Source organism: Oncorhynchus kisutch, linkage group LG9 (genome assembly GCF_002021735.2).
Source record: "Oncorhynchus kisutch isolate 150728-3 linkage group LG9, Okis_V2, whole genome shotgun sequence".
In the NCBI taxonomy this organism is placed as follows: Eukaryota; Metazoa; Chordata; class Actinopteri; order Salmoniformes; family Salmonidae; genus Oncorhynchus; species Oncorhynchus kisutch.
In genome coordinates, this window is record NC_034182.2 from 498,137 (window position 1) to 512,500 (window position 14,364).

General features: G+C 43.2%; 1 protein-coding gene across 4 annotated transcripts in view; it reads left to right on the top strand.

The window, feature by feature from the left end:
* Window positions 1–14,364, top strand: part of LOC109879081 (voltage-dependent calcium channel subunit alpha-2/delta-1) — a 177,486-nt gene that overhangs the window by 119,764 nt on the left and 43,358 nt on the right. For all 4 annotated transcript variants that reach the window (XM_031831414.1, XM_031831413.1, XM_031831415.1 and 1 more), the window contains exons 10-15: window positions 1,586–1,685; window positions 6,332–6,490; window positions 7,777–7,887; window positions 8,482–8,560; window positions 8,839–8,888; window positions 9,145–9,234. In XM_031831414.1, coding sequence (XP_031687274.1) covers window positions 1,586–1,685; window positions 6,332–6,490; window positions 7,777–7,887; window positions 8,482–8,560; window positions 8,839–8,888; window positions 9,145–9,234 — 589 coding nt within the window. The remainder of the gene's footprint in view (window positions 1–1,585; window positions 1,686–6,331; window positions 6,491–7,776; window positions 7,888–8,481; window positions 8,561–8,838; window positions 8,889–9,144; window positions 9,235–14,364) is intronic.

Sequence of the window (14,364 nt, forward strand, 5' to 3'; positions counted from 1 at the left end):
GATTTCTGCACAGTGCATCTTTAATCAAACCACTATATGTTATTGTATCAACTACACACTAGGCTATCAATGTCATGGTTATCTAGTTCTTCAGCAAATCCCTGCTGTATACTGTACATAACATACATAACGGTATCATCTTATTATGTGCTAATGAGAATTGCCTATAGGGAGTTTTTTGTTGTTGTCATGGAACAAAAACGATTTGTCTATATTAGATGGGTAAAGCCCCTGCACCCTGATTAATCGGCTGTGCCTGGAATGGAAAGGCTGGCACCGTGCCAGCACCTAAATGAGAACAATAAAAAATATATATAAGAAAAATCCATTTCGCCCCCCTTAGCTCTTGACGCGAGGTAGATAATTGGCCCGATTGACAGGCTATTTCAACATCAAAGCCGTGCTGCTGCCGTCGTGGGGATGCCCGAGCAGAAGGAATATACAAGAAACAACCCTTCACTTCTCCTTTTTTCCGTTCTGTGCATTTTGTCTTTACCTGCAACCAATTAAACCATGTATTTATAAATAGACCATCTGCTCTCAACTTCTCTCACATCCAATTTTAACTTGAGTGGTGCTATGTTCAAGTGTAGGCCTATATCATTAAATGTCCAATTCTCGGCACCGCAACGACAACACAAAATGTCAGAGTTAGTGACTCACTCTATGCTAATGTTAGCCTTTCATGTAGCGTTAGCGTCGGCTAGATGAGGCATGGTGATAGCGCTTTAAGTCCATTGCTGGGTTAGCCTAATGACGCTAGCCACTTCCCCTCACATGTTTATCCTGATAGGCCTATATCTAGAGAGCCTATTAGTGTTAGCTAAAAGCCTAGTAGTCATGCAGCCTGTGGTTGTTTTAATGCCTTTGTCTCTGTATGTGTCCCAAATGGCACCCTATTCCCTATAGTGCACTACTTTTGACCAGAGTCCCATACGGCACTAGTCAAAAGTAGTGCACTGTATGGGGAATAGGGTAGCACACCATTTAGCACACGACTCATGTCTCCTACTTCATCACACTCAATGTTAGTTTTATAGCTTCAGCCGTGGCAAATTTAAAGGGCAATGTCTTTCTGGGCCCCTGAATGCTAACAAGCTAGTTAGTGGTCTTATTGCATATGTAATGACGGCACCACACTTAGGCCTAGTGCTAAATATGAATTACAGTATGGTGGTGTTGGTTGAGTCAGATATATTTGTTGTTTAAGTGGTCTGATTCCCCTTGCTCATTACTCTGCTGCGGATATAGATGTGTTCATCAAGAGAAATACAACAACAGACTATTTTAGCTCTTGGCTGAAGGAAGCAATCCAGTTCAAGTTAAATCCAGAACAAACAAACACATATTTGTCTGGATAACACAGTCCTAGATGTGTAGCATCGGGTAATAACCTGCTCCTGTGGTACTTAATGCCCTTTCTCTCCTTCCTGTAGGTGTCTGAGTTAACGCTCAAACTGATCCACACCTCCAGACCAGACAATGACTGTTTTTCATGGTTATTTTCCCATTACATTATAGTAATAGGCACGTAATAAAAAACAGTCATAGGTATGTAATAACAGGTTATAACGTCTGTCCGTAGGAGTGGCAGTGTCTCTGGTCTCACCCTCAAGCTAATCCACACCTCTGTCAACGAGATGCTGGAGACCCTGTCTGACGATGACTACGTCAATGTGGTCTATGTGAGTATCCAAGGCAGTTGGCAGAACGTGGTCTTTACACATAGGCTATTTATCGGACGAATGGAATGACTGTGATCTTTACCCATTATAACATAGGACGAATGCAATGACTTTGTGCTAGTCGTTATTGTGTTTGAGGAATGGGTTCTTGGAATGAAAAGCCAACTGACATTTACTCTTGAGGTGCTGACCTGTTGCACCCTCTACAACCACTGTGATTATTATTTGACCCTGCTGGTCATCTATGAACGTTTGTGTGTGTGTGCCTATAGTTCTGTGTGTTCAGTGTGCCCGTGTGTGTGTGCCTATAGTTCTGTGTGTTCAGTGTGCCCGTGTGTGTGTGCCTATAGTTCTGTGTGTTCAGTGTGTGTGTGCCTATAGTTCTATGTGTTCAGTGTGCCCATATACAATTATCTGTGTGCAGCAGAGTCAAGTTTATCAGAGTGTAAATCCGGGGCATGTGTAACCAACACAACGGTAGCCCATGTGAGCGCCAGATAGACGATATGAGAGTGGCGAGGAATGATGAAATACAGATGCGACTATCCAGTTCCCGAACTTAAAACGAAGGAGATTAATAGAGAAGTCCCTGCAACTATTGGAAATTCTGTGAGAAACTGGGGCTGGGGACAGGGGACATCTCCATCCATAATTATTTAGAAACCGCCCCAGCATGTTAGTCTTTATTTGGATCTGCAGAAACACAAGTCCCCCTGTGGTGATATATGAAAACTTTACATCAATCCCCCCAGTTCTTATGTCTCCACACCCTTCCGTTTCTTTAGGTTATGGAGGGGAAAGTTTTCTGAAGAGTGTGTGTGTGTGTGTGTGTGCGTGTAAGTTTCTCTCCATCTCGCTCTCTCTCGCTCGCTCTCTGTCTGTCTCTCCCTCTCGCTCTCTCGCTCTCTCTCTCTCTGTCTCTCCATCTCGCTCTCTCTCGCTCTCTGTCTCTCCATCTCGCTCTCTCTCGCTCTCTGTCTCTCTCTCTCCCTCTCGCTCTCTCGCTCTCTCTCTGTCTCTCTGTCTCTGTCTCTCTGTCTGTCTCTCTCTCTCCATCTCACTCTCTCTCTCTGTCTCTCTGTCTCTGTCTCTCTCTCTCCCTCTCTCTCTCCCTCTCTCTCTCTGTCTCTCTGTCTCTGTCTCTCTCTCTGTCTCTCTCTCTCCATCTCGCTCTCTCTCGCTCTCTGTCTCTCTCTCTCCCTCTCGCTCTCTCGCTCTCTCTCTGTCTCTCTGTCTCTCTCTCTCGCTCTCTGTCTCTCTGTCTCTCTCTCTCCATCTCACTCTCTCTTGCTCTTACTGTCTCTTAATATGAATCTTAATTTGCTCTTGGAATTGATTTGATTTCTGTATGTTATAATTATATTTGTTTTTCTACTTCCTTAATAACAAGACATTTCAGTTGTTGTATTTTTCAGAGAGGTAGTCCTAGCAACCCAACGGTTGTTTGATGCTGATTAAATTAGGCAGCGTTATACGGATATTAATGTTTCAGAGCCAACTAAAGATTTTCAGGCAAAGCTAATGAACCCTTCTTATAAGAATAAGAAGACTGATTTCATAACAAGAACGTGTGTGTGTGTGTGTGTGTGTGTGTGTGTGTGTGTGTGTGTGTGTGTGTGTGTGTGTGTGTGTGTGTGTGTTAGAGAGAGACTGGTTGTACAGATGGCGATGCTAATATCATTGTCCCCACAGACCCCTCCCAACCCAGATGTTTGAAACGTGACAGTGACTAATTTCTCAGTCTCCGTGTGCTTCACACACACAGATGAGGAGGTAGACACCTTTGTTTGCTGTGGTGCGTGACTGTAGCGGTCGTTTGTGCACTGGAGTGCGTGCAGCAGTGATCTCTAACTGGAGTGTGTGTAGCAGTTATCTCTGTAACTGGAGTGTGTAGCAGTTATCTCTGTAACTGGAGTGTCTGTAGCAGTTATCTCTGTAACTGGAGTGTGTGTAGCAGTTATCTCTGTAACTGGAGTGTGTAGCAGTTATCTCTGTAACTGGAGTGTCTGTAGCAGTTATCTCTGTAACTGGAGTGTGTAGCAGTTATCTCTGTAAATGGAGTGTGTGTAGCAGTTATCTCTGTAACTGGAGTGTGTAGCAGTTATCTCTGTAACTGGAGTGTCTGTAGCAGTTATCTCTGTAACTGGAGTGTCTGTAGCAGTGATCTCTGTAACTGGAGTGTCTGTAGCAGTGATCTCTGTAACTGGAGTGTCTGTAGAAGTGATCTCTGTGGCTGGAGTGTCTGTAGCAGTTATCTCTGTAACTGGAGTGTCTGTAGCAGTTATCTCTGTAAATGGAGTGTGTGTAGCAGTTATCTCTGTAACTGGAGTGTCTGTAGCAGTGATCTCTGTAACTGGAGTGTCTGTAGCAGTGATCTCTGTAACTGGAGTGTCTGTAGCAGTTATCTCTGTAACTGGAGTGTCTGTAGCAGTTATCTCTGTAAATGGAGTGTGTGTAGCAGTTATCTCTGTAACTGGAGTGTCTGTAGCAGTGATCTCTGTAACTGGAGTGTCTGTAGCAGTGATCTCTGTAACTGGAGTGTCTGTAGAAGTGATCTCTGTGGCTGGAGTGTCTGTAGCAGTTATCTCTGTAACTGGAGTGTCTGTAGTAGTGATCTCTGTAACTGGAGTGTCTGTAGCAGTTATCTCTGTAACTGGAGTGTCTGTAGCAGTTATCTCTGTAAATGGAGTGTGTGTAGCAGTTATCTCTGTAACTGGAGTGTCTGTAGCAGTTATCTCTGTAACTGGAGTGTCTGTAGCAGTTATCTCTGTAACTGGAGTGTCTGTAGCAGTTATCTCTGTAACTGGAGTGTCTGTAGCAGTTATCTCTGTAAATGGAGTGTGTGTAGCAGTTATCTCTGTAGCTGGAGTGTCTGTAGCAGTTATCTCTGTAAATGGAGTGTGTGTAGCAGTGATCTCTGTAGCTGGAGTGTCTGTAGTAGTGATCTCTGTAACTGGAGTGTCTGTAGCAGTCAACTTTTCTTGTGTATGTAAATGTGGACAGAATGATATCACTTCCCATTTGAAATGACTAATATTGGTATTTCTAACCATAGCCTGTACCAAACATCAATGCCTTAAAACACAGAGCCTTATTCCCTGTCGTGTGTGTGGGTGTGTAGGAACGTATATGTATGGCTCATCCTCTGTCTCAGTTTGTGACTTTTCTATTTCTCTTTCTGTCTCTCATTCAGTTCGATGATAATTCAACAACTCATCCCCCCCCTCCCCCCTCCCTCTGTCTATCTGTCTGGTACAGTTCAATGATAATTCAACAACTCATCCCCCCCTCCCCCCTCCCTCTGTCTATCTGTCTGGTACAGTTCAATGATAATTCAACAACTCATCCCCCCCTCCCTCTGTCTATCTGTCTGGTACAGTTCAATGATAATTCAACAACTCACCCCCACCCCCCCTCTGTCTATCTGTCTGGTACAGTTCGATGATAGTTAATCAACTCATCCCCCCCCCCCCCCCGTCTGTCTATCTGTCTGGTACAGTTCAATGATAATTCATCAACTCATCCCCCCCTCCCTCTGTCTATCTGTCTGGTACAGTTCAATGATATTTCAACAACTCATCCCCCCCTCCCTCTGTCTATCTGTCTGGTACAGTTCAATGATAATTCAACAACTCACCCCCCCCCCCCCCCTCCCTCCCTCTGTCTATCTGTCTGGTACAGTTCAATGATAATTCAACACCTCACCCCCCCCCCCCTCCCTCTGTCTATCTGTCTGGTACAGTTCAATGATAATTCAACAACTCATCCCCCCCCTCCCTCTGTCTATCTGTCTGGTACAGTTCAATGATAATTTAACAACTCACCCCCCCCCCCCCCCCCCCCCCCTCTGTCTATCTGTCTGGTACAGTTCAATGATAATTCAACAACTCATCTCTCTCCCCCTCCCTCTGTCTATCTGTCTGGTACAGTTCAATGATAATTCAACAACTCACCCCCCCCCCCCTCTGTCTATCTGTCTGGTACAGTTCAATGATAATTCAACAACTCACCCCCCCCCCCCCCCCCACCCCCCTCTGTCTATCTGTCTGGTACAGTTCAATGATAATTCAACAACTCATCCCCCCCCTCCCTCTGTCTATCTGTCTGGTACAGTTCAATGATAATTCAACAACTCACCCCCCCCCCTCCCTCTGTCTATCTGTCTGGTACAGTTCGATGATAATTCAACAACTCATCCCCCCCCTCCCTCCCTCTGTCTATCTGTCTGGTACAGTTCAATGATAATTCAACAACTCATCCCCCCCCTCCCTCTGTCTATCTGTCTGGTACAGTTCAATGATAATTCAACAACTCATCCCCCTCCCTCCCTCTGTCTATCTGTCTGGTACAGTTCAATGATAATTCAACAACTCATCTCTCCCCCCCTCCCTCTGTCTATCTGTCTGGTACAGTTCAATGATAATTCAACAACTCATCCCCCCCCCCTCCCTCTGTCTATCTGTCTGGTACAGTTCAATGATAATTCAACAACTCACCCCTCCCTCCCTCTGTCTATCTGTCTGGTACAGTTCAATGATAATTCAACAACTCACCCCCCCCCCTCCCTCTGTCTATCTGTCTGGTACAGTTCAATGATAATTCAACAACTCATCCCCCCCCTCCCTCTGTCTATCTGTCTGGTACAGTTCAATGATAAAGCGATGAAGGCAGCGTGCTTTCAGAACCTGGTACAGGCCAACGTGAGGAACAAGAGGTTCCTGAAGGATGCTGTGCGGAACATCTCAGCCAAGGGCATCACCAACTATAAAGGCGGCTTCGAGTTGGCCTTCGAGCAGCTCTCATCGGTAGGGGATGAGAGTGTGTGTGTGTGTGTGTGTGCTATAGTTTGATGTGTTTGGATGTATTCACGTACATGTGTGTGTCCATGAGGTTGAGTGTCAGTTAGGAGGGACTGTGGTGTGGCGTGTGTGAGTGCGTTCAAGAGATTGAGCGAGAAAGCGAGAGGAAAAGAAGAGGCAGGGAGAGAGGCATGGTCTGTGTGTCTACAAAACATTAAACATATCCCTTGTATTTTTCCATTCCAACTCTTCAGACTTTGTGTCCCCTGTGTTTTCCCTGTTTTTCATTAGCCCACGTGGTTGATGTAACTCGATGAAATTGAGACATTAGATTAGCTTAAATTATGAGAATAAAAATGGAAACACAAGCTATAGTACTAGTAATTGCCCCAGAGGAGACCACCTGTTATTGTTGTCACGTATCGCCATCTGCTGGTGATTTTGGACATTTCACTCTTCTATTTGTTTCAATCACTTGGGTCGTAATTCATTTGGGCACACCGTAGCAAAACGTTTGTTATTGGACAAATTCAGGCAGTCTCTCTCCCTGTTTCAGTCCGTTTTCCTCCATTTGGTTCCTTATAAATAGGACTCTGATGGCGATTCATTAAACCATTTCCATCAAACCTTATGTTGATAGGGTGCCCACATTCATAAATGAAATTAAATGATTTGTAAAAAGGAAGGTCAACACTCTTAGATTTAAGTTTATTGAAAGTAAAATAAGTGGATTTAATTGGGAATGGTTTGTCCAGGTCTGACCTTTTCAATTCAATAAATCTTCATTGTCCCATCCTAAAGGTCAATTAGTTTGAGTACAACAAATACAAGACCTGGGGAAATAGTGGTTCAAGACACAATAAAATGATCTTTCAATAACTGATTTATTTTCTGATGGTTTGTAAACACACAGTGCATCGTAAACCTAATCACTGTGCTTTAGTAATTTAAATTACATAAAATGTATGTTGTGTTGTTTCCTCTCGCCCCCCCCCCCCCCCCTTGTCTCTGTGTCCCTTCTCGTCCTCTCTCTCGTTCTCTCTCTGTGCTGTGTCCCCACTCCCCCCCCCCTCTCTTTCTCTCTCTGTAAACCCACTTCTCTCTCTGTGTCCCCACTCCCCCCCCTCTCTCTTTCTCTCTCTGTAAACCCACTTCTCTCTCTGTGTCCCCACTCCCCCCTCTCTCTCTTTCTCTCTCTGTAAATCCACTTCTCTCTCTGTGTCCCCACTCCCCCCCCTCCTCTCCCCACTCTTTCTATCCCCCCTCCGTCATTCCCCTCTCTGTCTCTCTAGTTGAACGTGACCCAGGGCAGGGCGTTGTGTAACAAGATCATCATGCTGTTCACTGACGGAGGAGAGGAGAGGGCCCAGGAGATCTTCCAGAAGTATAACGCTGACAAAAAGGTTGGTTGAGAGATAGAGACGTCTCCTACACACAGACATAAGGAACCCTCAGGAAGAGGAGGTTCTGTGGGTAGTTTACATGATCCTGGGGAAGTGCTCCATCAGAGGAGCTGCTACAGGATGCATTCTGTCGTGCATAAATCAAAGCGCTTCAATTACTCAATGATACAGATGTGTGTATCACAGGGGGCTGGTTGCACCTTAATTGGGGAGGATGGACTCATGGTAATGGCTGGAGCAGAATCCATGGAATGGTATTCGAACACATCAAATACATATTTTCCTAGTGTCTGATACCATTACAGTCACTCCATTCCAGTCATTATTATGAGCCGTCCTCCCTTCACCAGCCTCCTGAGGTGTGTATATTTGTTCCTAATCGGCCGTATACTGTGTAAATGTGTTTGGTAAGCAGAGTGTAGAAATCCCAGGGCAACTGGTGGACTAGTGTTCCCATCTCTTGCTAGATAATACACACCAACATATACATACTGTAGAGATATACAAGTCATATGCATACACTGAAACATACTTTACACAGATACAGACATGTTACATCTATTTATGACCCTTGACCCTATGTTGACCCTATAGGTGCGGATATTCACGTTCTCAGTGGGCCAACACAACTATGACAAAGGACCAATCCAGTGGATGGCCTGCACCAACAAAGGTACAGAACACACGCGCGCGCAAACACACATACGTCACGGCCCTGCCTGAATACTACCTCCTTCCTACCTATCTGATATGATTAGATGAGGAAAAGCAATGTGTCCACCCTAATGCTTTTACAGTAGGACCAGACCATGTCAGATAAGTGACTACTTCCAGGAAGAGAACAAGGATGCATTGTCATGGGATTCAATCAGAGCCAAAGTCTGCTATACTGTGTCCTGGTATGTTATATTGTAAGTTATGACGTGTAAAGGTGAAATACTTGTGTTCCAGGGTACTATTATGAAATCCCCTCCATCGGTGCTATCAGGATCAACACTCAGGTAAACAGTAATCAAATAGATCTTAAAACACTCAAGTCTAAACTCAACTATAAGAGGCAAACCTTGCTTTGGTGCAAATGTTCAGTAAATCTGGCACGTTGTAATAATGTAATACAGTGTTTTTACAGTTCTTTCGAGTTTGTGTCTTATGCCCTCTTGTGGTCATATGGTACACCTCTCTATATAGTTATGCTATTCAATACACAGTAGTGATTGTTTCATTGGTTTGGTCTGATTCCTCTCTCACACACAACAGGAGTATCTGGATGTACTGGGAAGGCCCATGGTCAAAGCAAACAACAAGGCCAAGCAGGTTCAATGGACCAACGTTTACCAGGACGCGCTGGTACGTTACACCAACTGATACAATATTGACCGGGGGATTAAATATGACCCAACAGCAGTGGTGTGAATATAGTTACAGCACAGTATCAGAAATAGTGTGAAGTTGTATTGTGGATGGTTACAGTGAAGATGGGTGAAGTGTTTACACTTCAGAGTCAATTCCACAAATGCAATTCCAGTTCAATTCTCTCTCCCTCTAAATTCCATTCAATTAAATTCAAAATACAGGTCAGTCTTTGAATTCAGAGATAATTCAATTCCTTTCGATTCCAAATTCCAAGAATTAAATTCCCTAATTCAATATTGTCCCCAACAATTCTACAAATTCCAACTCAAATTCAATTCCCTCAGACTTTCAGGCTAATCCTGACACCGTTCAGACAGCCTAGCTATACAGGAAATATAGCAATACAGGCTGTCACTGTTCAGACAGCCTACCTATACAGGAAATATAGCAATACAGTCTGTCACTGTTCAGACAGCCTACCAATACAGGAAATATAGCAATACAGGCTGTCACTGTTCAGACAGCCTACCTATACAGGAAATATAGCAATACAGGCTGTCACTGTTCAGACAGCCTACCTATACAGGAAATATAGAAATACAGGCTGTCACTGTTCAGACAGCCTACCTATACAGGAAATATAGCAATACAGGCTGTCACTGTTCAGACAGCCTACCTATACAGGAAATATAGCAATACAGGCTGTCACTGTTCAGACAGCCTAGCTATACAGGAAATATAGCAATACAGGCTGTCACTGTTCAGACAGCCTACCTATACAGGAAATATAGCAATACAGGCTGTCACTGTTCAGACAGCCTACCTATACAGGAAATATAGCAATACAGGCTGTCACTGTTCAGACAGCCTAGCTATACAGGAAATATAGCAATACAGGTTGAAATGGTTCAGAACAAATCCTGCAGTACACTTTTACACTATTCATTCCATTAACCCTTGTGTGGTGTTCATGTTTTTGTCTGATGGACCCACAACATTATTGGGTTTTTAAAGTGTACCAGGGTTGGGGTCAAGTTTACATTAAAGTGTACCAGGGTTAGGGTCAAGTTTACATTAAAGTGTACCAGAGTAGGGATCAAGTTTACATTAAAGTGTACCAGGGTTGGGATCAAGTTTACATTAAAGTGTACCAGAGTAGGGATCAAGTTTACATTAAAGTGTACCAGGGTTGGGATCAAGTTTACATTAAAGTGTACCAGGGTTGGGATCAAGTTTACATTAAAGTGTACCAGGGTTGGGATCAAGTTTACATTAAAGTGTACCAGGGTTGGGATCAAGTTTACATGAAACTGTACCAGGGTTGGGATCAAGTTTACATTAAAGTGTACCAGGGTTGGAATCAAGTTTACATTAAACTGTACCAGGGTTGGGATCAAGTTTACATTAAAGTGTACCAGGGTTGGAATCAAGTTTACATTAAACTGTACCAGGGTTGGGATCAAGTTTACATTAAAGTGTACCAGAGCTGGGATCAAGTTTACATTAAACTGTACCAGGGTTGGGATCAAGTTTACATTAAACTGTACCAGGGTTGGGATCAAGTTTACATTAAACTGTACCAGGGTTGGGATCAAGTTTACATTAAACTGTACCAGGGTTGGAATCAAGTTTACATTAAACTGTACCAGGGTTGGAATCAAGTTTACATTAAACTGTACCAGGGTTGGGATCAAGTTTACATTAAACTGTACCAGGGTTGGAATCAAGTTTACATTAAACTGTACCAGGGTTGGAATCAAGTTTACATTAAACTGTACCAGGGTTGGGATCAAGTTTACATTAAACTGTACCAGGGTTGGGATCAAGTTTACATTAAACTGTACCAGGGTTGGGATCAAGTTTACATTAAACTGTACCAGGGTTGGGATCAAGTTTACATTAAACTGTACCAGAATTGGGGTCATTTCCAATTTAAACTGAAATCCCAATTCAATTCTTGAATTCACTAAATTCAGTTATGTAATTGGAATATTTGTACTTTTTTTGTGGAATTGAATTGGAAATGTCAAAACATTTACATCTTTTGGAATTGAATTGGAATTCAATATTTGTACATATTTGTACAACTTTACCCCAAGGCTTCAAATAGTGAAGAAAATGTACTTCCCAATACTACAGTACCACCAGCCAAGACACTGTTGACTATGGTTAATGCACATACTGTATATAAACTTGCTAAGGGTGTCCGAGAGTCCAACTAGTGACGCAAATACAATTTTCCAATACAAACACCAGATATCTAGTTCTAAAAATATCACGTATCAAGTTCATATTTTACATGAACACACACTTTCTGGTTCTAGAAATAACTCATATCAAGTTCCAGTTTTGTATGAACTTCAACAGTAGATAAGGCAAGGACCCAGTGCACTGAAACAAGCTGTCAAAATATATGTGTAATATGAATCAGCCAGTATTGATTTATGTTGAACAGCAGCGGAGCCAAGTCAGAAACAACCCAGCACACACGGTGGTACATTGACTTCAGAACAATATTCATACTGAACAAAAATATAAACGCAACACGCACCAATTTCAAAGATTTTACTGAGTTACAGTTCATATAAGGAAATCAATCAATAAGAAAAATGCATTATGCCCTAATCTATGGATTTCACATGACTGGGAATACATTCATTAGGCCCTAATCTATGGATTTCACATGACTGGGAATACATTCATTAGGCCCTAATCTATGGATTTCACATGACTGGGAATACATTCATTATGCCCTAATCTATGGATTTCACATGACTGGGAATACATTAATTAGGCCCTAATCTATGGATTTCACATGACTGGGAATACATTCATTATGCCCTAATCTATGGATTTCACATGACTGGGAATACATTCATTAGGCCCTAATCTATGGATTTCACATGACTGGGAATACATTCATTAGGCCCTAATCTATGGATTTCACATGACTGGGGATACATTCATTAGGCCCTAATCTATGGATTTCATATGACTGGGAATACATTCATTAGGCCCTAATCTATGGATTTCACATGACTGGGGATACATTCATTAGGCCCTAATCTATGGATTTCACATGACTGGGAATACATTCATTAGGCCCTAATCTATGGATTTCACATGACTGGGGATACATTCATTAGGCCCTAATCTATGGATTTCACATGACTGGGGATACATTCATTATGCCCTAATCTATGGATTTCACATGACTGGGGATACATTCATTAGGCCCTAATCTATGGATTTCACATGACTGGGAATACAGATATGCATCTGTTGGTCACAGATACTGTACCTTAAAAAAAGGTAGGGGCGTGGATCAGAAACGAGCCAGTATCTGGTGTGACCACCATCTGCCTCATGCAGTGCGCGACACATCTCCTTCGCATAGAGTTGATTAGGCTGTGGATTGTGGCCTGTGGAATGTTGTCCCACTCCTCTTCAATGGCTGCGCGAAGTTGCTGGATGTTGGCGGGAACAGGAACACGCTGTTGTACACGTCAATCCAGAGCATCCCAAACATGCTCAATGGGTGACATGTCTGGTAAGTATGCAGGCCATGGAAGACCTGGGAAATGTTCAGCTTCCAGGAATTGTGCACATATCTTTGCAATGTGGGGCTGTGCATTATTATGCTGAAACAGGAGGTGATGGTGCGAATGAATGGCACGACAATGGGCCTTAGGATCTCGTCACGGTATCTCTGTGCATTCAAATTGCCATCGATAAAATGCAATTGTATTCGTTGTCCGAATTTTATGCCTGCCCATACCATAACTCCACCGCCACCATGGGGCACTCTGTTCACACAACGTTGACATCAGCAAACCGCTCGCCCACACAACGCCATACACACATATATTTTTGTTTAGTATATAATGTGAAGTTGGAGACATAGCAAGATGGATGTATAGTGTCTCAGTCTCAGTGCAATAAGGAAATCTGAGTACAGATTCAGAGGTCATCGCACATTTCCAGTAAGCACACATAACACCATGAAGACCATCCAGACGCACTAGAGAGATGGTGTCTTCCCTGTCGTGGTGATGGAGGCTGTCCACCTCATTACTGGAAACAGATGCTTCTCCAGCCACACGTCACAATAGCGGCCCACTGTGTGTGCTCACACACACACACACACACACACACACACACACACACACACACACACACACACACACACACACACACACACACACACACACACAAGCAAAGCGGCACACCACATGGCCCTGTGTCTGGTTACCTGCAAAGAGGTGTCATTTTGAGTCCATTCATTTCGGGGGAAGATTTCTTTCTCATTCCATAGTAAACAATGTTATATGATTGAACATGGAAACGTGACGTTTTCTCTATCGGATGCACTTTCATCCCTTATCCACTGTTGAAGTCAGGATGCAGCTTGACTTTGCTATGAGCTACTTTTAGGATTAGACAGCTGGTGTTTGTATTAAAAGGGTGTTTGCGTCACTAGTTGCACTCTGACACACATAGCAAGTTTATAATACAGTATCTACACTTACCATAGTCAACAGCCTGACTCCCTGTGTAAGCCTTGTTGTCCCCAAATGCACACTGTAAATACTACCCTGCACAGCTTCCCATTATTTCTGCTATTTGTATTTATAACTAGGTAGCTGGTGTTTGTATTGGAAAGTATATTTGCGTCATTAATTACCCTCTCTGACACCAATGGAAAGTTAGTATTATGGACTCTCACTATAATCTGCCTTGTTGTCTTGCTCCACAGGGCAAGTACATTAGCCTGTTCCCATATCTGCTTGTGCTTGAGTTTACAACACAAACCGATATGGGACCAGGCTACTATTTCATTTCAAGTACTATTCTTACCTATAGACTATAGTACATGAACACAACCTACACCAGTATACAGTATATGTGCATAGAGAATGCATAGCAGAGGAGGCTGGTGGGAGGAGTTATAGGAGGATGGGCTCATTGTAATGGCAGGAATGGATTCAATGGAACGGTATTAAACGCATCAAACATATTGAAACCACATGTTTGTCTCCGTTCCATTGATTCCATTCCAGCCATTACAATGAGCCCATCCTCCTATAGCTCCCCCCACCAGCCTCAACTGGTGCATATTATACC